At 43.2% G+C, this 21,640-nt stretch overlaps 1 protein-coding gene across 1 annotated transcript in view; it reads right to left on the bottom strand.

Annotated features, from left to right (window-relative positions):
• Window positions 1–21,595, bottom strand: part of Rnf115 (ring finger protein 115) — a 65,165-nt gene extending 43,570 nt beyond the window's left edge. Inside the window, exon 1 of the mRNA XM_055603843.1 lies at window positions 21,270–21,595. Within this exon, the coding sequence (XP_055459818.1) occupies window positions 21,270–21,371 (102 nt within the window). The 5' untranslated portion in view covers window positions 21,372–21,595. The remainder of the gene's footprint in view (window positions 1–21,269) is intronic.
• Between the last annotated feature and the right edge of the window lie 45 nt (window positions 21,596–21,640).

The raw sequence follows: 21,640 nt of genomic DNA on the forward strand, positions 1-21,640 counted from the left end.
GGGAGGGAGGGAGGGAGGGAGGGAGGGAGGGAGGAGAAAAAGAAAGAGAGAGAAAGAGAATAAGGAAAGAAAGAAAGAAAAAAGGAAGGAAGGAAGGAGAAAAAGAAAGAGAGAGAGAAAGAGAATAAGGAAAGAAAGAAAGAAAAAAGAAAGGAAGGAAGGAGAAAAAGAGAGAGAGAAGAGAATAAGGAAAGAAAGAAAGAAAAAAGAAAGGAAGGAAGGAAGGAAGGAGAAAAAGAAAGAGAGAGAAAGAGAATAAGGAAAGAAAGAAAAAAGGAAGGAAGGAAGGAAGGAAGGAAGGAAGGAAGGAAAAAGAAAAGAAAAAAGAAAGAAAGAAAATAGCAGGTGTGGAGGAGGAACAGAATGAAGGTGGATATTCAGGATGGGTTTAACAGGAACTAGATCACGGAAAACTTTAGGTTATGATAGACTTCATCCTGTAGATAAGGAGCTCTTAACTTTTTTCCTCCATTTTTCACATTGAGACACCTTTGTAACAGGCATTCTGTGAACTACTGTAAAAGTAAAATAAACAGGAGTCAAATAAATCCTGAATATCTTCTGCTCCTTTAAGCTACACCCTTCCAGGGACAGTGATTCCACTCCTTTCTCCCACTTAAAAAATATGAATATAAATGAGGTTGATTTCAGAATCAATCAATGCCTGCAGAGACTCACTCTCCAATTATGAGATGGATTTTCAAGGCCTGATTGTTCCAGGCTTGGGTATAATGTAACTGGTGCAGGAAGGGTGTTGCAAGACTGGCTTTTCCAGGTCTCGCTGCTCCACATTGGAAGATTTCTGCACATGCTCACCAGGCACCCCTGGTGACCATTAGAGTGGAGGCCTGCCTATTCTGCAGTAGGAAGCCCTTGTGTGTCACGCTGCTGGCATTCTCTGGGCAACTGATATTCTATTACCTCACATTTCATTTTCTGTTTGTAGCTAAGCTTCAAAATAATACAAAGTTCTTTCATCTGCTAAGGGCTCAGGTATGTCTGTCTCTGACACCTATCACAGAACACACAATCAGGTTTGGGAAAACACAGTGCTGATCTTCTGTTTCTTTACCTGGACTATACTATCTTTCTTATTTATTGTGCTTTTTTTTTTTCTTTTAATGATGTTTATCTTTATTTTACGTGCATTGGTGTTTTGCCTGCATCCATATCTGTCTGTGTGAGGGTGTTAGAACCCCTGGAACTGGACAGACATATTGTGAGCTGCCATGTGAGTGCTGGGAATTGAACCCAGGTCCTCTGGAAGAGCAGCCAGTGCTCTTAACTGCTGAGCCAACTCTCCAACTCAATTGTACTCATCTTTATAGAACTAGGTAGCTATACTTTGGGACTGATGAGGGATCAGAGTCAGCCTGAATAGGCAGTCCAGGAAGAAAAATGGGGAGAGGAAAAAACACCTCTGTGTGAAACACCTCAGCAGATGACATTTGTAAGGACAGGTATTTTCTCCAGTCCATCAATCACAGACATTGGTGAAGAGTCTCTATAATACTTTGGAATAAGGCTGGCTTTCAGAAAACATGTAAGACCCATCCTCATGTTAGAGACAGGATAGAGGAAAGAATTAAAGAGCTGGAGTGTAAAAAAAGCTTGTGGTGGTTTGGATGAGAATGGCCCACATAGGCTCATATATTTGAATGCGTGGTCCCTAGTTGGTGGGCTGTTTAGGATTAGGAGGTGTGGCCTTATTGGAGGAGGTGTGACACTGGCATGGACAGGCCCAGTCTCTCTGTCTCTCCCCAACTCCTGCCCTCTGTCTGTTTGTCTGTCTACTACAACTTGTAGATCAGATGTAAGCTCTCAACTACTGCTCCCACCCCCTGCCTGCTGCCACCCACTCCAACTGACCATGATGCCCATGGACTCACCCTCTGATACTGTAAGCAAGTACACAATTAAATGTTTCCTTTTATATGTTGCCTTGATCGTTTCATCACAGCAATAGAACAATAACCGACACAAAGACTAAGGCTTTCCGCCTTAACTGCCATGTGAAACATGAGGTCAAATGTAAAAATGACAGAAAACTGCTTTGAGTCCCCTCGTTGGTAACAGGAAGCAAACAGCCCAATGCAACTTATCAACCCAATCTAAAAAGATTCTTTTCTTACTAATTTCTTCTATGATAGCTTTTATCCTTTATGACATGGATTACAATTTATAGTTGTATTTGTTTCATAGTTTGTTAATGTCTTTTTCTACTTAAGCCATTCCCTAATATCAGGGTCCTCATCAGTTTTGTTTGTCCAAGGCAAACGAGTGTTCAACACATACTTGATGAGGCAAGGAACATGAAATTACAAACCACACACCAAGTAACTACAAAAAGACAAAATACCTGAACCTTGTATGGTCAGAAGAGGCAGAGTGGAAGTAAAGGACTAAAAACCTAAAAACTTAAGTTATGGCCTGATAATCATATGACAGTCAAAGCTAATACTATTAGGGGTAACTACAAGGTCTAGGATGTGGCTATAGGAATAGCTAAAATGAAAGGGGTGAAGGGCTTTAAAGGGTCATCTGTCTGCATTAACATTAAACTTCCAAAATAATGTTCAGAGTCATTGGCCAAAGGGGTCCCTTGGAACCTCCCCATATATCACACAGACTATTGCCAAGGCTATTGGTTGCTACCTACAATGTGATGGTAAGGTCCTGTTGCTGAAGATTATACTTATTTATGTTATCAAACATGGAGAAGTAGAGCTGGTTGCCTAACTAGAAGCCTCACCCCTACCAACTAGCATTCATGGTACTGGAAGATACCCTGTACAATATCAGAAGAGAAAGGTAATCATCAAATCACCCAGCTATATAAATCCTGAGTTCTACTGCCAGGTGTGGTGACACACACCTGTAATCCCAGCACTTGGGGAGATAGAGGCAGACAGATCTCTGTGAGTTCAAGGCCAGCCTGGTCTACAAGAGAGTCCAGGACAGCCAAGGCTACACAGAAAAACCCTGTCTTGAAAAACAAAAACAAAAGGAGGAGGAGGAGAAAGCCCTGAGCTCTATAATAGCAACCTACCTGCAACATAAATATATAAAAATATACTGGTGCAATAGTGGTGCAAATGTTATGGGAGTAACCAACCACATTTTAAACACTGACTTTCAGGCCTATTCCATATGAAGGAACCCATACCTGGCACCACTAACGTGGCTAAGAACCTGAGACTGAATAAGTCACAGGCCTATGAGAAAACTTAATACTATTATTCTGTTAAGGAAACACCAATAAAATGACTTCTAATGACAAATGCTATACCCACAGATCAATGTCTCACTCAACCCTCACCAGATAAGCTTCTTCTTGCAGTAGATAGAACTAACACAGGGACCCACTACTGAACAATGTGCAGAGAACAAGAGACTTTGTAGCACTCAAAATGAAATCCTAAATGAGATATCTTCATCACACTCTACCTCCAACCTTCAACTCCAGCTCAAGGCTCAGGGATCTATGTGGAAGAGGAGGTAATAAGATCTCAAGAGCCAGGGATGATCGATTACCCTAAGGAGTCAGTATCTTCCAAGAATTGTATCATACCAGAACTGATGCACATAAGAACTCACAGAGACTGTGGCAGCACACGCAGCACAGATTCAAGCCAGGTGGAGTCCTATCACTGAGAGGGGAAAGCAAACAAAAAGCCCGACCCCTAGCCAAGGCTTAGCTCTGCAGCTGATAACTGCTGGTACAGGGGAGTCAGTTTTCTCCAATGGATTGTGGGCTTATCATACTTGAAAATAGGTCCCATACCCAGAAATAGATGGCCAATACAAAACGAACTCAATGGCTTTTTTTTTTTTTTGGTTGTTTTTTTTTGTGTACTTTTTGTTTTGTTTTGCTTCAGCATTTTTTTTTCTTTTTGGTCTTCTGATTGTTTTGATTTTAGTTTTTGTAGTTTTGGGTTTGTTTTTGTTTTGTTGTTGGTGGTGGGTTTTTGTTGCTGTTTTGGCAACACAAGGAGACTGGATAGGGCAGGACAGGAAGGTGGTAGGAGTTGAAGGAGGGTAAAAACATGATCAAAATAAACTATTTGAAATTTTTTATATAAAATAATAAATACTGCTCAGAGTTGTGATAAATAGAAGACCACTTCAAGTCACTTCAGCTTTTACATGGGTCAGGGGAAAAGCTGATGCTGAGTGATACAAAAGCATTCTACTTTCTCCTTATGATCTTAGACATGTTTTGTTCTAAAAACCAGCTCCTGCACATGAGCAAGATGCTCAATAGGTAAAACCAAACTGTAAAAGTACTACCTAGCTTTTCCTGTTATTTGGAAGTAACAAATAATCCTTTCATTTTCAAGCACTAATCAAGCTTTTCTACTGATTTTCTAGTGCCATGAAAATATTAAATATTTGTCTAATAAGCAGACCATTGGAATACAAAAGTAGGCAGATAAGCAGGGGTGGTGGAGGGCTGGTAGGATGGTTCCTTTGGTAAAATGGCTGCTGGGCAAGCACCAGAGCCTGAGATTCTATCTCCAGAACTCACATAAAAAGCCAAGACCCTGGGGGAGCAGAGGCAGGTAGATCCCTGAATCTCATTGGCTGGCCAACCTAGTGAAATCAATAAGCTTCAGGTACAGTGAAAAAACCCTGTCTCAAAAAATAAAAGTGGAGAGCAATAGCACAAGACACCAAATGTCAACTTTGGGCTTATCCACACACATTGACATACACATATGCACAAACCTATACTAAGAAGTACATACACGAAAAACACACATTTTTTAAGTAGGTATGGAAGCACACATCTGTAATCCTAGCATTCAAAAGGCAAAGGCAGGAGGCTTGCACATTTTGGGCTACAAAATAAGAGCCTGTCTCAAGAAATTAATAATAATAATAAATAATAAAAGGAGATATAGTGCTAAGATAATCAAGGATAAGTATATACTACATCCTCAAAATCAGGTGTCTGGGCGCCCAGGTTCCCTCTTTTCTGGGCAATGCCAAGAAGATGACAGTATGTCAGCCTCTGACTTCCTTTTCTGTGCTTTTATTGCTAACCTCCAATTCTTACACCCCTGTCTAACTGTACACATTTCCTCCATGTATATATGTATATGTATGTATATATGTGTGTGTGTCTATCTATATGTATGTGTGTGTATATATAGCATTACTTCGCTGTTTTCTTAGCTGTACTCACAATATAGGCATGCCCTACACTGACTGCAACGACACTGCACGTTAAGTGTTTACCTATCACTTCTAAAAAATGGCTAACTACATTTTTCTGGTAGTTTCGAGGATAATTTTAATTACATTACAGACTTTCCATGGCTTGAGGAGACTGTGGGTCAGACAGGAACCAAACACAGTCTTCTTCTACCTGCATACTCCTCCTCATACCCAGACACAGGCCATTCTGATATTTTTCACATATGGAATTATGAACTGTAAGGATAAAGGTATATGCTGGGGTGAGGAGTGAACAGTAAAACCAGGATAATTACCTGGCAAGGCAGAAATCTTCCCTGTGTTGACTCAGATGTTATACCCTAAATTCTACTCAACATTTCCACTGCACCACGCCACCCGCAGTATCTTCATCATATATGGCCCAGCATGGTCATCTTTCTGTACTTTTCTCTCTTCTGCTCCAAGTACTGAGGATTATAGTCTTATACAGGCTAGGCAAGCACTAAATCACTGAGCTATATCTTCACCCCTCGTTAAAAATCTTGTCAAAAAAACATTCCGTGAGTTATTTCTATCACTGCATCTATAAAAGAAAAGCCTATCAAATGTAATTTACCAACTGAGAAAAGGAGGAAACAGGAACTCAATTATTTCCACCAAACTAAAGGCAATTCCCTCCTGGATCTGAAAGTATACAGTCCATAAACCTAGAAGAGAAATTTAGTAGGACCATTGGTCAAATGAACTAAGATACTGACAGAATATTCTATCCAATGAATACAAAGTACACATTCTTCTTAGTAGTCCATGAACCTTCCTAGAATGTATCACATTCTAAGACACAAAGCAATTTTTAACACGAGTACAAGGTTAACGCGAGTACAAGAGAAAATAAATAATTTGAACAGGTCTTAGACTGTTGCCTACTCTGGCTTCAAACACACTATAGTGCCTGGATTTGTCTTGAACTCAGAGCAATCTTTCTGCTTCTGTCTCTAAGTGATGAGATTCAAGTGTGAGACACCATGCCCGTTTTGAAATAATTTATCATTTCATAGAAATAAAGCTAAAAATCAAGAAAAGAACCTTAGAAACTACACAAATACTGGAGTTGAACAATATACTTTTGAAAGACCAATAAGTCACTGAAGAAAGCACTTAATTTTAAAATTCCTAGAGTAAAACAAAAATAAAAGCAAAACTTATCATAAACCTTTATGATATAGTAAAACCAGTTCAAGGAGAAAGTGTACAGCTATGGGTGCTTACATTTAAAAACTCAGAAAGATCCCAAATAAGTAACGATCCACCTCAAGATCTTTGAAAAAGAAAAGAAGAACCTGAATAAACTAATAAATGTAAAGACATAATGAGGACCAGGCCAGAAGTTAACAAGGTGAAGAGCAAATGAACAACACACTCAGACTAAGATTTAGCTGTTTGGAGAAGACAAAAACAAATCAAAATAGTCAAACTAACCGAAAGAGAAGACCGGAATTACCACAATTAAAGTGAGAATTACAACAAATCTAACCCAATGAAATCCAAAGGATAATTAATGAATATTTTTAAAAACATAAAACAAACAAACCCTGGAAAGTCTAGATAAACCGGCTAAGTTCTTAGGCCTACATGACCACCACAATGAAATCAATATTTCATCAATACAAATCAATATACAGATTTGTATTAAGCAACAAAAATCAATGAAATAACAGTCTCCCAACATAGAAAAGCCCAGGACCTAACAAATTCTACCACTTTCTGACTCATTTATTTTACTAACAGTTCATTTTGGCTTATGGTTTCAGAAGGATAAGAGTTCATCATGATCAGCAAGCAGAAAATATGGAACGAGTATCATCTTTGCAGAGGCCATGCTAGTATCTCCATTATTAAATTTTAGATAGGTGCTGTTGACATGAGCATAAATTCTACCAAACTTTTATGTTTTAGATTTGTCATATTACTTATTATGTGCATGTATGTCTGTATGTCTATATACACGTGACTGCAGTACCCAGAGTAAGAGAAGGGGTGTCAGATCCCTTGGAATTGGAACTATACAAGGTTGTGACCTGCGTGACAGGGGTGCTAGGAATCCAACTCTGATGCTGTTCCAGAACAGCATGTGCTCCGAACCACTGAGTTATCCCTCTACAAAACTTTTAAAGAAGAGCTAAGGCCGATGCTTCCAATATTGTTCCATAAAACAGAGTGATAAAAAGCACTAGCAAACTCATTCTATGAAGCTAATATTACTTTGATACTAAAACCAGATAAAAACACAACAGAAAAAGAAAACTACAGAGCAATTTCCTGATGGACATAGATACAAATTTTCTCAATAATAATTTTTGCAAACTGAACTAAAGACCCCATTATGAAGACCATACACCTTGGCTTAGTTGATTTCCTTTTAGAGATGCAAGGTTGGTTCAACATATACAATAAGATTAAGATAGCACATAAATAGACTTACGGATAGAAATCACATGATCATCTCAATTAGATGCAGATAAGTCCTTTAACAAAGTTCAACATTCCTTCACAATAAAACCTCTGATGAAACTAGGAACAGAAAAAACATATCAAAGACCACACATGGCAAACCCTAACCAACATTACACTAACAGGGATGACAAAAAGTGAAAGCATTTCCTCTGAAATCAGGAGTAGACAAGGTTGTCCACTCTCCATTCTTATTCAAAACAGTGTTCCAAGTCTTAACTAAAGCAATAAGGCAAGTGAAAGAAGTAAAAGGATCAAATCAGAAAAAGAAAAACTCAAGTCATTCCTATTTGCAAGAGGCCATGATCCAGCAGGACAAACAGACCCTCTGATTCCACCAAAAAATTCATAGACCTGATACTTTTAGCAAATAGCAAATATAAAACTTACAAAAAAGATGTTTCTATTTTTCAGTAATGAATTTGCCAAGAATAAGGTTGCTTTCTAAAAAAAAAAAAAAATGCTACCCACATTCTCAAAAAATAAATGGGGGAAGGGCAAAGAGATGGCTCAGCTGTTAAGATCTTGCTAATGCAGAGGACTGAAGTTCAGTTCCTACACCCACATGGTAGCTCACAATCAACACCGTGTGTAACTCCAGTTCCAGGGAAACCAATGTCCCCTTTCGGCCTCTATTGGCACCGCATGCAAATGATGTACATACATACACACAGATGAAATACTCATATACACATAATAGTCTTCAAGGCCAACGTGGTGACATACACCTTTAACTCCAGTGCTCAAGGCAGAGGCAGGAAGATCTCTTTGAGTTTGAGACCAGCCTGCTCTACACAATGAGATACATGTCAGCCAAGGCCACATGGTAAGAGCTTGTGTCAAAAATATTTTTTTTTAAACAATACATCAATAAGTACTTAAAAATTCACTGGGAATAAGCGTGAATGATAAAGTGAACGTTCTATAAACGAAACCTTAAATCACTGAAGGAATTCAGAGACACCTTGTTGGTGACATTCTTGTATCAGTCAGGAGCAGAGCTGCTGGCAGTTCTCTATTCATTCAAGCTTGATGGCCAACGTGTCTTATGCTAGAACTCATAAAAGTCAAATCAAATAAAATCAAATCCAGGCAGCACAATGCAGGAGGATGAAGACAGAGACCCACCAATGGGCCACCAATGCCACCCAGCCTGCCCTCCAGCGCATGGCACAGGTAGAATGTAGACAATCGCTTGCCACCAGGCCACACAGCACAAATGGAGGATGTCACCCAGGAGCCCACCAGCTGCATGGCCAGCCTACAGCGGAAACTACCACAATGTACGCAAGTATGTGGTGGTCAGATGGGAGAAAAAGAGAAGTGGAGCAGCTTGAGCACTATGAAGATGGAACTGGAGATGAGAGAGGAAAGGAGTAGCCTGTTATAAGTGGTCAGCCCCATCACCTGGGGGCACGGTGAGGTTCCAGCCTGAGCTGCCACTGAGGGCCATGTCTTTGTCTGTAGCTATGCAAAGGCAGGGGTCAGTGTTGATGTCCATGGCTCATAGCACCACTAGAGAACATGGGGATATCCCTGCTGGGGCAGTGTTGGGTGTTCAGGGACCATGCATAACTGGCCCCAGCCCTCACTGAATGAAATATTCTAGAGAGCTGGCCCCATCTCTCACCAGTGACAACACTCAGGAAAGCAGGCCCTGCGCCTTCCCCATGCAGCATAGCAAAGCTAGTCCTGGCAGCAGTGGTACGGGTGAGCCAGCCCTGAAGGCATAGTATAGGAAAGCTGACCCTGCCACTCGTCTGCCATGGGTGGCACGGGCTTAGAGGTGATGCACACACAGCCCTGCCCCTTGCCCCCTCCAGCAGTTTCAGCAAAACTGCCCACAGGATCATGAGCTCAGCTAGCCCTGTCTCACCAGCTGCAGCACTCAGGAGAGTGGGCCCTGCACCTTGCTGAACAGCACAGCAAAGCTGACCCTGGTGATGGAGGTGGGGGAGTGGGGACAGGTGAGCCAGCCCCAAGAGCTTAAGACAGCTGCCCCCACCACTCACCTGCTGTGGGGTGGTATGGGTATGGGAGTGATGCCTTGGCCCACTTGCCGTCCCACCACCTGCAGTAGTCCAGAAAGCAGGCCCTGCACCTTGCCTGGGCAACATAGTAGTGCCAGCCCTGGCTGATGGGCTGTGGGTGAATCAGCCGCAAGGACAGAGGAAGGGACAGCTGGGCCCACCACTCCTCTGCTGTGAGGTGGCCTGGAGAGAAGGGGAGCTCTCTGGCCCCTCATGCCTGAGGGGCAGTAGGGAGAGATGACCCTGGGGTAATGAGCGCGAGTGAGATGATCCACGCCTTAACAGCTGCAGCTCAGGAGAACAGGCCTGAGAGCCTGTACCTGAGGCCTGTACCTCACCTGGGCAGCACAGTAGGGCTGGCCCTGATCAAGGGATCATGGGTAAGACAGCCCCAAGGGTGAGAGTGTGGGAGAGCTATCCCAGCCCCTCATAGGCTGCAGTGCTTGGGAGAGTGGGCCCTGTCCTTGACTGGGCCCAACTGTGGAGCTGGCTCTAGCAGGAGCAGTGCTGGTAGTACTGACAGGAAGAACTGGCAGGCTGACCAGCTCAGCTACCACCCAAGCCCAGATCCAGAGCTCTGGATCCCACCCCAAAATCTATATCATTTGCAAATGGTTGGGATGTGTGAAAGGCCAGTCCTGCTATTCTAAAGCTGCAGGATCTCCATGACACAGGGCAGCACTAGAATAACTGGGAGCAGTCCCAATGAGGACAGAAGCCAGAGATCACAAACCAGACCAATGACTCACTGCAATGAACATTTGCAAGTGAAGATGTGTGGACATCGGGACATACTGTGGGACACACTGTGACATACTAAAGCCTCCATGATATTTCTATTCTTTGGGTTTTTTGTTGTGTTTTATTTGGTGGGGGGGTTGCAAGGGCAAAGGGCAGATGTGAGGGGACAGGGAGATGAGTGGAACTGGAATACATGATGTGAAACTAACAAAGAATCAAGAAAAAGTTAAAAAAACGAAACTAGGAAAAAATCCCACCATTTTATAAAAATACAAAAGGCCCTAAATTGTCCAAGCAAGCCTAGGCAAAAAGAACAATGCCAATGATATCAACAAAACAGCATGGTACTAGCACAAAAACAGATGCACAGACCAATGAATAAAATAAGGGGTCCACAAATAAACCCCCATAGTTACTGCCACCTAATATTTGGAGAAGGTGTCAAAAACAATACAGAAAGAGAAGACAGCCTCTTCCACAAATGGTGCTGGTAACACTAGATATGCACATGTAGATGAAGGAAACTAGATTTCCATTCTTCAAGCTACATAAACTCAAGTCAAAATGAAGCAAAAATCTTAATTTAAGACCTGAAATTCGGGGGCTGGAGAGATGGCTCAGCAGTTAACAGTACTGTCTGCTCTTCCAAAGGTCCTGAGTTCAATTCCCAACAACTACATGGTGGCCCACAACCATCTATGAGATTTAGTGCCTTCTTCTGGTATGTATGCATAAATGCAGGCAGAGTACTGTATAAATAATAAATCTTTAAAAACAAACAAAAAAAATCTGAAATTCTAAAACTGATAAGGAGAACATAGGCAAAATAGTCCAAGACACAGATGCACAGGCGAGAACTTGATGAAAAGTCCCCACCTGTAAAGCAAGTAACCCCAAGAATTAGATGGGGGTACATGAAATTTAAAATTTCTGTACAACAGAGGAAACATTCACCAAAGTAAAATGGCAGCCTGTGGAACAGGGAAAAATCTTTGCTAACAACGTATCTGACAGAATTAACATCTAGATTCTATAAAAACCTAAAAAAATTAAACACCAAAAAGTTCTCCAAATTATCTAATCAATAACTGAATTGAATACCAGTTCTCAAAAAAAGAAATAAAAATAATGTTAGGGTACTGGAGAGATGGCTCAGAGGCTAAGAACACTGACTGCTCTTCCAAAGGTCCTGAGTTCAATTCCCAGCAACCACATGGTGGCTCACAACCATCTATAATGAGATCTGGTTTCCTATTCTGTCGTGCAGGTGTACATGCAGGCAGAACTCTGTATGCATAATAAAAAGAAATCTTTAAAAAAAATGTTAGAAAAATATGTTCAATATCCTTAGACTTCGGGGAAACCCACATCAAAACTAGGCTGTGGTTCCCTCTCACCCTCTTCACAGATGATTACCAAGAAAAGGGGCTGCAAGGTAGGTACAGTGCTTGTCCTGAACCCGAAAGCCTGGTTGATCCCCAGGTCCCACATGGTGAAAGCAGAGAACCAACTCTAATTTAGAAAGAGAACAAATGCTAGTACGAGATTGTAGGGGAGGGAGGAGAAAAGGGAAAAGGGGGAAAAGATATCCTTTCACAGTGTTGGTGGGAAATCAGCATGCACTTTCCTCAAAACACTAGAAGAACCAATGTGGCTCAGCTCTACCAATCTGTCAGATACACTCAAGGGAACCTGAATCAACACACTTGTTCGTCTCTGTTCATTGCTGAGTTATACACAATAGCTGAGCTGTAGCCAGACTAAGTGTTTACCAACAGGTGACTGGCTGCAGACGATATAGAATACATTCAATGAAATTTTATTTAGCCATAAAAAAGATGACATCATGTAATCGTCAGGAAAATGGATGAAGTAAAATAAACTACTCAGAAAGACAAATACCACATTTCCTCTCATATGCGTCCAGACTTAAGTATATCCTGACACACACACACGCGCACATGCACACATAAAAGTAGAAGGAGGACTATGATGGGGCTGTAGAGGTCTGAAGGGAGGGAGCACAAGACAGGTAATGAATGGAAAGACAAACATCTTGTTTTCTCTCAGAAGCAAAACTACATTTAACTACATGCTGGCAACATGTAAAAAAAAAAAAGCAAAAGGGGGACTATTATTTGGGGAGACAAAAGGATTATCAAAGCGGGAGAGAGAACACGGGACAGGAAAGACAGTGGAGCGGAGTAAGAATGAGGTACAATGATACACATGGAAATTTTGGGCTGAGAAGGTAAAGGCGCTCACTGCCACGCTGACAACCTAAGCTGGACCCTGAGAACACATGGTGGAATGAGAACCCACCCCACAGGCTGTCCTCTGACCCCCACACCTGCACCATAAGGCGTAAGTATGCGTATGTGTGCACACGCACACACTAATAATAACCCACACATCAGGATACTCGCCCTCAGTCCCACACTCAGGAGGCAGATCTCTCTGTGAATTTGACCAGTTGCTCTATACAGAGTTCCAGGCCAACCAGGGCAACACAATGAGATCCTGTCTCAAAAAAAACTAAAGAAAATGCACTGAAACCCATTATTTTGGGCAGGCAAGATGGCTCATGTGGTAGAGCACGTATTGCTAAGCCTAAAAACCTGTCTGATTCCTGGAACAAAAATGGCAGACAGACAGAATCATACCTGGCAAATCATCCCCTGACTTCACACATAAGCCACAGTACATAGGTACACACACCTATTGCAATGTAATGAAATCTATTGTTTTGCATGTCAAATAAAGCTAACCACGGATACATAATAGTGCATACACTGACCTACTTCAAATGTTCATTAGCTATTTAATCTAAAACTAGAGAAGCAGAACTACTTCTTGCCATTCATGATCTGAATTAGGAACAGCTCCCTATACTCAGCTTAGCCTTACTGTCTGCCCAGTTATAGCACCATGGGAGGGCACCAGGCACTGCACTCCAGGGAGGGAAGGAGCAGGGTCACTTGAATGCATTACTTTCCTTGCCTCCTACATGTCAAGGATCAGTTATCAAAATAGATAAGATTTGGCAGGACCTATTTATGAAACTATACTGTAAAAAACTTACATACTTTTGAACTTTATACAAGTTTGTATCAAGTGTTTGGTATATCAGTGTGGTGTTATGTCTACATTAGCAATTCTAAATGGTTATTTTTTGTTTTTTGAGACAGGGTTTCTCTCTGTGTACCCTTGGCTGTCCTGGACTCCTAGAGCAGGCTGGCCTTGAACTCACAGAGATCCGACTGCCTCGGCCTCCAGGAGTGCTAGGCTTAAAGGCATGTGCCACCACACCCACCTGTTTTCTTACTTCTAAAACAAAAGGCAGACTTTCTGCCCAGTCCAGACAGAGTCAAGCTTTGAGATCACAATACTTGCCACTCATTCTCTTTGAGTAACACAGGATAGAACAGTTAAGAAACTCCTAATTAGAAATCAGAATCATATCCTTGTGGTGGTGGCACTAGCCTTTAATCCCAGCACTCGGGAGGCAGAGGCAAGTGAATCTGTGAGTTCAAGGCCAGCCTGGTCTAAGAGAAATTCTGTCTCAAAAAATAAAATAAAATAATTAAAAAACAAAGGAAAGGGAGGGGGAGGGAGAGAAAAAAGAAATCAGGATCATAAATGTTTTAAACGTATCACAGTTCCTAAGCAGTTCTTAATTTCAAGGCAAGTGACAACTGTAGGTCAAGACCCTGCTTTGCTGTAGAGTCTGCTCTCATGTTCCCTTCAGACAGACTATATTCTTTCCCTTCTCAAGAGCATCAGCTGACAAGGCTGGAGAGATGACTCGGGCGTGAAGAGCACTCACTGCTCCTGGAGAGGACCAGAGCTCGGCCTCCAGCACACCAGATGCCCCCCTCTGGTCTTGAAGGTCAACACACACACACAATTTAAACATTTTAAATACATAAATAAATATACATATAAATCTTTTTTAATTCCAGGATAGATGTAAGCTGCACCAACACAGTAATGGCACCAGGCCTGAAGTCTGGCACCTGGGTCCTATCTGTACTCCCAGGTTGACCTTGACCTCTGAGCTCCATGCAGCTTCTGATCCCCAATGCTAGGTTCTGGGGTAAGAATTTTGTTTTGTTGTTCTTGTTGGGTTGTTTTGTTTTGTTTAAAAAAAAAAAAGTTAAATTAAGTGACTGTTCTTGTTTTAGTCCCAGGTATGGGATATGGGGGCTGCTTCAGATTGTCCGCAGCTGCTAACTATGATTTGTCCCATGCTCTAGGAGGGGCATGATTTTTGGCAGCTATAGAAAAGTTTACATTTGGAATTCTGGGGACTCTGGAGAGGGTATAAATGTCAGCGCCCCAAGAAGGGCTGGAGGTGCTCTGAAGAGGCAGCTCCTGCTCCCTCTGCTGCTGCAGTTGGTTGCGGTTTGTCAAGTGGTCATATGCAAAGAGAAGAGTAGAAGAAATTGGATATCCTGTCAATGAAGATCAAATTTGCCCAAGGAACTCAGTGCCCCTAATCAGTACGAAGTAGTCTAAAGAGATCTATGCTCCCTTTTCCCTCTATTCTTTCTTGACTACCTAGTGTTGGGGGTTGGAAGTTACTGGGGTGGAGAAGGGTGGTAGATATAAGAACCCAATGAAGTAGCCAAAAAGCCCAGCTCCAGGGTTCCTATCCACCTGCTTACAATAGGACCAGCACCTGGCTGCTGAGCACACTGAGTCTGGCTTCCCAGTGCAAACATACCCACAACCATTTGGTAGCTGAAGTAACAGCAGAGCCAGAGGCCCAGGCACTTGTTTGCCTGGCTGCAACCGCAGACCTGCACAGACACTGTGCTGCCCATGGGATTCTTCCTGGGATCTCATTCACCTACCTGGATCTTGCCCTGGTAGGAGGGCATACCTGCACCTAGGCAATTTTGCTGCACATAGTACCCTGTTTCTAGCAGCCCTCCATAGTACTCAGGACTGTCCTTCATGCATCCCGGCTGCCTAACACTGTCTCAACAAAAGCTGGTACCTGAAGCCTTTCTGGCAATAGCCACTGACTACTAACTGAACAGTTTAAGAGCAGTCAAAGTAGAAGGAAGGGAAGTGGAAGCAGAGACCACAGAAGAGCAGGAAGTTAGTAATGGCTATTAAGGAACCTGTGAGAAAAACCTGCAGGTGCCAGTCATCAGAAAAGTTCCAGAGCTGTGAAGTTTTCAGGGCCAATCTCAGATATCAATCTGAGTTCTATAACAATGGACTTCTGCTAAGAGCCAAGGATTCCAATACCCAAGCTAGCACGGGACCTGTAATATTGCCAATACTTCTGCCTAACTAATGCCACAACTTGCTACTATCTATCAGACAAAGATATTTGGGAATACAAAGCTGCTAAAGCTAATTGCCTCCCATGATTTTAATCCAGGAAGAAGACCATCCTGAGCAGCTGACTCCAGTCTCTAACAGGTATCCATAAATTCGCTTTCTATTACAGGAAAAAATAGTGTTAGAAAGAAAAATTATAATGTCAACTCATCCTTTCAATGAAGAGTTAAAAGAAACTAAAAGCTCAAGAATGCAATCTCTCCTGTGCATATGAAATGTCTCAAGAGTTGTGTAAGAGAGACAAAAGAAAATACCAAGGTGAGTTACAGAAAAAAATTACCAATTATATTTTCCCTTTTGTTTTCAAACTGAATTCCCAACTGTTTTACTAAATTACACACAGTTACTAAATTTCCTACCAACAACAACAACAAAAATGGATACTTTCAGGTTACAGTGTAACTGTAGGTGAGTAATCTAAACCGCCTCTGGTCTCACTGACCAAGTGAGAGGAGAGAAAGGGACTCTAACAGATCAGCTACCCAACTCTAGTCTCTGTTCTAAACAGTCCTTTCCCATGAGGGCTTTGGTTAAAATTATATTGTCTCAGTTATCTTATGAAAACTTCTCATCAGGACCCCAAAGTCGGAAATCAAACCTACCCTAGAACAAATCCTTAAGTGCCTCTAGCACACAAAGACAAGTGCCCATCGTTCATCCTTTGGTTCATTATCACAGCTTCTCACACCCTCAGCGCTCTTGACATTTGGGCCTACAGTACATTTCCAGCAGCTCTGTCCACTACTTACCAGATGGCAACTGCAGCCCTCCTCCAGACCCCAGCTGTAACATAAAAATGTCCACAGAGATGGCTAAATGTTCCCTGAGGAAGAAAACGGCCCTAATCAAACTCCACTGTGACAGATCGCTCCTTCCTTTCTTAGAACTAAGCTGTAGAAAAATGAAATACACACTAATTATTAAATCCCTTCTAATTTGACAATACAGAAAAAGAAGCAACCCAGCTCTCCATACAAGCTGGCTCCCTGAACCTGAACAAAAGTAAAGGTCATTAAAAAGCCAACTAAACATAAAGAAACAGAAAGTGTTGGCATCCTGACAGCATTTGTGCTCCCAAAGGAACTTTATCTGCTATAAACTTAAGGTTTTTTTCTTCCTCATACTGAGAATCCTTCAGAATTCCCCAGTACTCACATATGTGCTAATCGGAATCTTGAGGCTATGTAACTAACCTCGCAGCCTTAAAAGCACAGATGTGATAGGCATGGCAGCTCATACCTGTAGTCCTAACACTGAGGGAAGAAGACTGCCAAGAGTTCAAGGCTACATATTGAGATAATGATTCCAGACCAACTATAGACTGAAACACCGTCCTGATGACCAGAATGCAAGCCCTGAAACCCACAGTAGAATGAGAGAACTAGCTCCCAAAAGTTGTCCTCAGACCTTTACCCCAACATGTGCCGTGATGTGCGCGGGCACACACACACACAAGACAAAAATTTACAAATAAAACAATGTTATTTCTTGATCTTATGTTATATATTTGCTGACACTTTATGTTCAAATTCAGCAATGCATTTTCTATCACTAGAGCCTTTTTTTTGTTTTTTTGTTTGTTTGTTTGTTTGTTTGTTTGGACAGGATCACATGTGTCCCAGGCTGGCCTTACTACATAGTAGAAAATGACCTTGAATTTTTGGGCCTCCTCCCCCGACTTCACAAGTGCTGGTATTACAGGCATACAACACCTACCCAACTAAAGGTACCAGTGATTAAACCCAAGCCCTTGCACATACCAGGCAGGAACTACTGCAGGCTATTTGATCCCACTGTGAACTGTAAAAATCTGTCTTTTGTTTCCTTATCCTAACAAGGAGTGTGTTCATCCCTAACACACACCTTTAACGCAAGAACCTTCTGTTTATTGTAACAGGTGATTATGGTGTGGTTCAGCCCTAACACTCACCTTCAATCCTAGAGCTTTCTGTAGAGAGGATTTAATAAAGTTAACCCTAGGTCAGGAGGCAAAGCAAATAACCAACTGACAGAGATTAACAGAAAAGGAAGGACTTTGAGAGAAGAGTACTTAAGACTCTAACTCATTGGCATTTTTCCTCCTGGGCTGTCAGGTAAGCAAGCAAGCCTGGGGCCTTTAGCTTTTTGCTCTGGGACAGGAGCTGAGTTGGAAGGTTGGCTAGGTGCTTTCTCTTTCTCTTTGAGTTAGTAGGTTCACCTCAGTATCTGGCTCCTGAGTCTTCACTGGTAAAAAAATCAAACAATTTGGGATTTCCATTTTTCAAAAACAACAAGTTTTGCCACTGGGCCCATACCCCCATCCCCATTATAGCTTCAACGATCTCCTGCTGAGTTTAAAAGCAGCTATCTACATGAGACCCTCTCTCAAAACTGGGCCAGCAAGATTGCTCAAAGTATAAAGACACTTGCCACCAAGCCTGAAAACCTGAGATCAAACCCCAGGACCTGTATAACAGTAGGAGGAAACCAACTCCCACAAGTTGTCCTCTGACCTCCACACATGCACCATGACATAAGCACACTAACATAACACACAAACACACACACACACACTAAATAAATGTGAAACAATTTATGAATATAAAGAACCTCTAAAAGCACCAACATTATCCCTCATTCAATCAAATTTAATAAGCAACTGATAGATGCTAATCATGTAGACATTACAGATAGTACAGATATGAGTTTAAGGTAGTGTCATGATTAGCATCTTTGAAGCTTACCTCAAATCAATAATTTTTCCTCTAGTTCAGCAGTATAAATTCTTGAATTAAACTACCATTTAGCTACCCTTATTATGAGATGATCAGAATGATTTCCTATATTGGAACTGTTACAACTACAACACAATTATTAAAAGCTGTGTGAGTAGCTGGTAGAGAGCCAAATGAGATAACATTACTTACTAAAAAGAAGGACATTTACTAGAGCAAAGAAGACACAACAGAGAAGTAGGAAGTGAGACTACCAGTCCCTCTGGCAGAACCAGAGGTGAGCAACATCCCAGCAGTGTTTAACTAGATTTGTCTGTCATCTGAATCTGTGAAATGTCCTGATCTCCATGAAACACTTAAGAACCACACTAGTCTCATCAATATCCAAAGCAGGCTAAGGACTGGGGGATGGTGAGTTTGTGGGAATAAAAAACACCTTTACATTCCTTGAAAAAGCCCTCTGTGGTATTCTGTCCACGCGTCCTTCCAGTGTAGTGTAACAACTCGATTAGTTTTGGCCCCACATGGTGGTCTCTCAATAGAATAGTCAGATGAAGTAAAGCTTCTGGAAATTTCTCTCAAATATTCCTTCTATCATCTGATGACCCAAAAATACATAATGCCATTCTACCCTATCATATATAAACCTGAATTCTTCAGACAATGTGATCAGTAGCTCTTATTTTAAAATTCTGGAGCTAAGCATGGTGGCACACAGCTTTGATCCCAGCATCAGGGAAGCAGAGGCAGTTGGGTCTCTGTGAGTTTGAGGCCAGCCTGGTCTACATAGTGAGTCCCAGGACAGCCAGAGCCTACATAGAAAGACCCTGTTTCAAAACAAACAAGCAAACAAACAAAAAAGAAAATAAACGCTGGAGGAGCCCTGCCAGACCAGCACTCTGGCTGAGGCAGGCAGATCTCTGTGATCTCTGTGATCTACAAATTAAGCTCCTGGACAGCAAGGGCTACATAGAGGGACTCTGTCTCAAAACAAAAATACCAACCCCCAAATCCCAACTCACCACTTTTTGCTAAAATTATTTTTATCATAAATATAAAACTTCTACTAAGAGCAATTCCAAAGTAATTCACTTAGAGATTCTTCTCTGGGGCATAAGGAGGTAACAGGCTGTTCAGCTTTTTATTAATCAATCTGAGATAATTGATGAGCTGTCGCTCCCCCCCCCCACCCATGTGTGTGTGGGTGGAATTCAAGGCAGGGTTTCTCTGTGTAGTGCTAGCTGACCTGGACTACACAAACTAGGCTGTAAACTAGGCCGGCCTTGAACTCACAGAGATCAGCCTGCCTCTGCCTCCTGGGCACTGAGATTAAAGGCGTGCACTGCCACGCCAGGCTCGGGAAGCATTGTTTACACATTGATACAGGAGATTCTTTCCTAACGCCAAGGTCTGGAATGCAACCTAATCTCACCCGGCAGAGAAATCAGTGCACAGAACCAACCCCCAACACTTAAACTTAGTAGGCCTGCTCTTCAGAGTGCGTTCAAAGCCGAGCATAGTGGTGCACACTTTTAATCCCAACACTTGGGAGGCAGAAACATACAAATCTCTGTGAGTTCCAGGCCAGCCTGGTCTGAATAGCAAGTTCCAGAACATCCACGACTAAATGAGTGTCTTCAAAATGCTATGTATTCTCATTCTGCAGAAATGAGTGTCTTCAAAATGCTATGAACATAAAAATTATGACATAGACGCTCATTTTAAGAAAACTTGACACCCGACAAGGAAAAATAAAAACTGTAATTCTACAAAGACAATTAGTCAAAGGTACAAAGGACATTCCCCTTGTCAGTCTCTCCACACTAACTACAATCCAACCGAAAAGACCTTCTGGCTTGGGGGCGCTGGCACTGGCTGGCATGCTGCAGAAGCGCTACCTCTATTGGCTGACAGACTGGCAGAAACCAGCGAGAAACAACTGTACATCAGAGAAAGCAGTCCCCAACCTTCTGTCCTGTATTTTTTTTTTTTTTTCTGAACAGAGAGAATGGAGGGGGTGGGCTAGGAAAGTGGAGCTGGACGGCGTGACATCCAAAATAAACTAAGTTGAAACAGCACGTCCTGCCTTCTTCCTAAAGCCATTTCCCTCAATAGCAACAGGGAGCGCAGGCAGTCTGCAAGTCATCGGTACACTGCTATTTTCACTTTCACAAGAACCCAAGAAAGCGCTGAAGAGCGAAATCTCCCTCTTCCCTGTTACCTTCCAAACCTCCTCTTTCACCTACAAAACCTATTTCAGGAGCCCTTCAGCCACCCGCTATTTTGTCTCACGGAGGATGCAGAAGGGGAAGGATCTGGTTGAGAAGTAGGGGCGGGGGGGGGGATAAATAAATAAATAAATAAATAAATGAGAAGGTGAGATGCAACCACGGAGAGAGTGCAGGGGGCCAGGTCACCGCGGGAAGGAGACGAGGAAGAGGGCTGCGAAGTAAGCCGGGCGCAGACTTAGCGGAGAATTCACCGAGGAAGACAAAAAGGATGGGGGGTGGGGGGAGGCGGTATTAGGGCGGAAGCGCCCAGACGGGAGCCGCCGCGGAAACCGGGGCTGGGCGGGAGCGCCCGAGCCCGGCCCTGATGCTTCGGGTCTGCGGCAAGTGCCGGGAGACAGCGGGCAAGCGGGTCCCGAGGCCGCCGGCGTCGGGGGAGCCGCGGGCTGCGGGCAGCTCAACGCCGGTTTCCAGCCTCCGCCGGGGCGCCGGACGCGCGGGGCTCTTACCGGTAGTTTGGGGCTGACCTCGCCCTTACAGAAGTGGCAGAAGAAGCGGTGCGCGGCGACCGCCGAGCCCGCGTCCGCGCCCGCCGCCGACGCCTCCGCCATGTTTCGCCTCCGCTGCGGACGTCCGAAAGGGCGGCCGGCGGTCCCTCCCCAGGCCGCTACCTCCGGGGCTGCAGCCGCCGCCGCCGTCGCCGCCTCCTCGGTGCCGCCCGCTCCGGAGCCCGCAGGGGTCACGTGAGCCCGCCCGGCCCCCCGAGAGGCCGGCCCGCCCGCAGCCGCGCGCCCTGAGGCCCGCCTCCCGGCGCCGCAGGCGGAGGAGAGAGCGCCCGCCCGCCAGCACCTCAGACAGCCCCTGGCCGGTCCTCCAGCCT

Source organism: Psammomys obesus, unplaced genomic scaffold, assembly GCF_907164565.1.
Source record: "Psammomys obesus unplaced genomic scaffold, mPsaObe1.curated_primary_1811, whole genome shotgun sequence".
In the NCBI taxonomy this organism is placed as follows: Eukaryota; Metazoa; Chordata; class Mammalia; order Rodentia; family Muridae; genus Psammomys; species Psammomys obesus.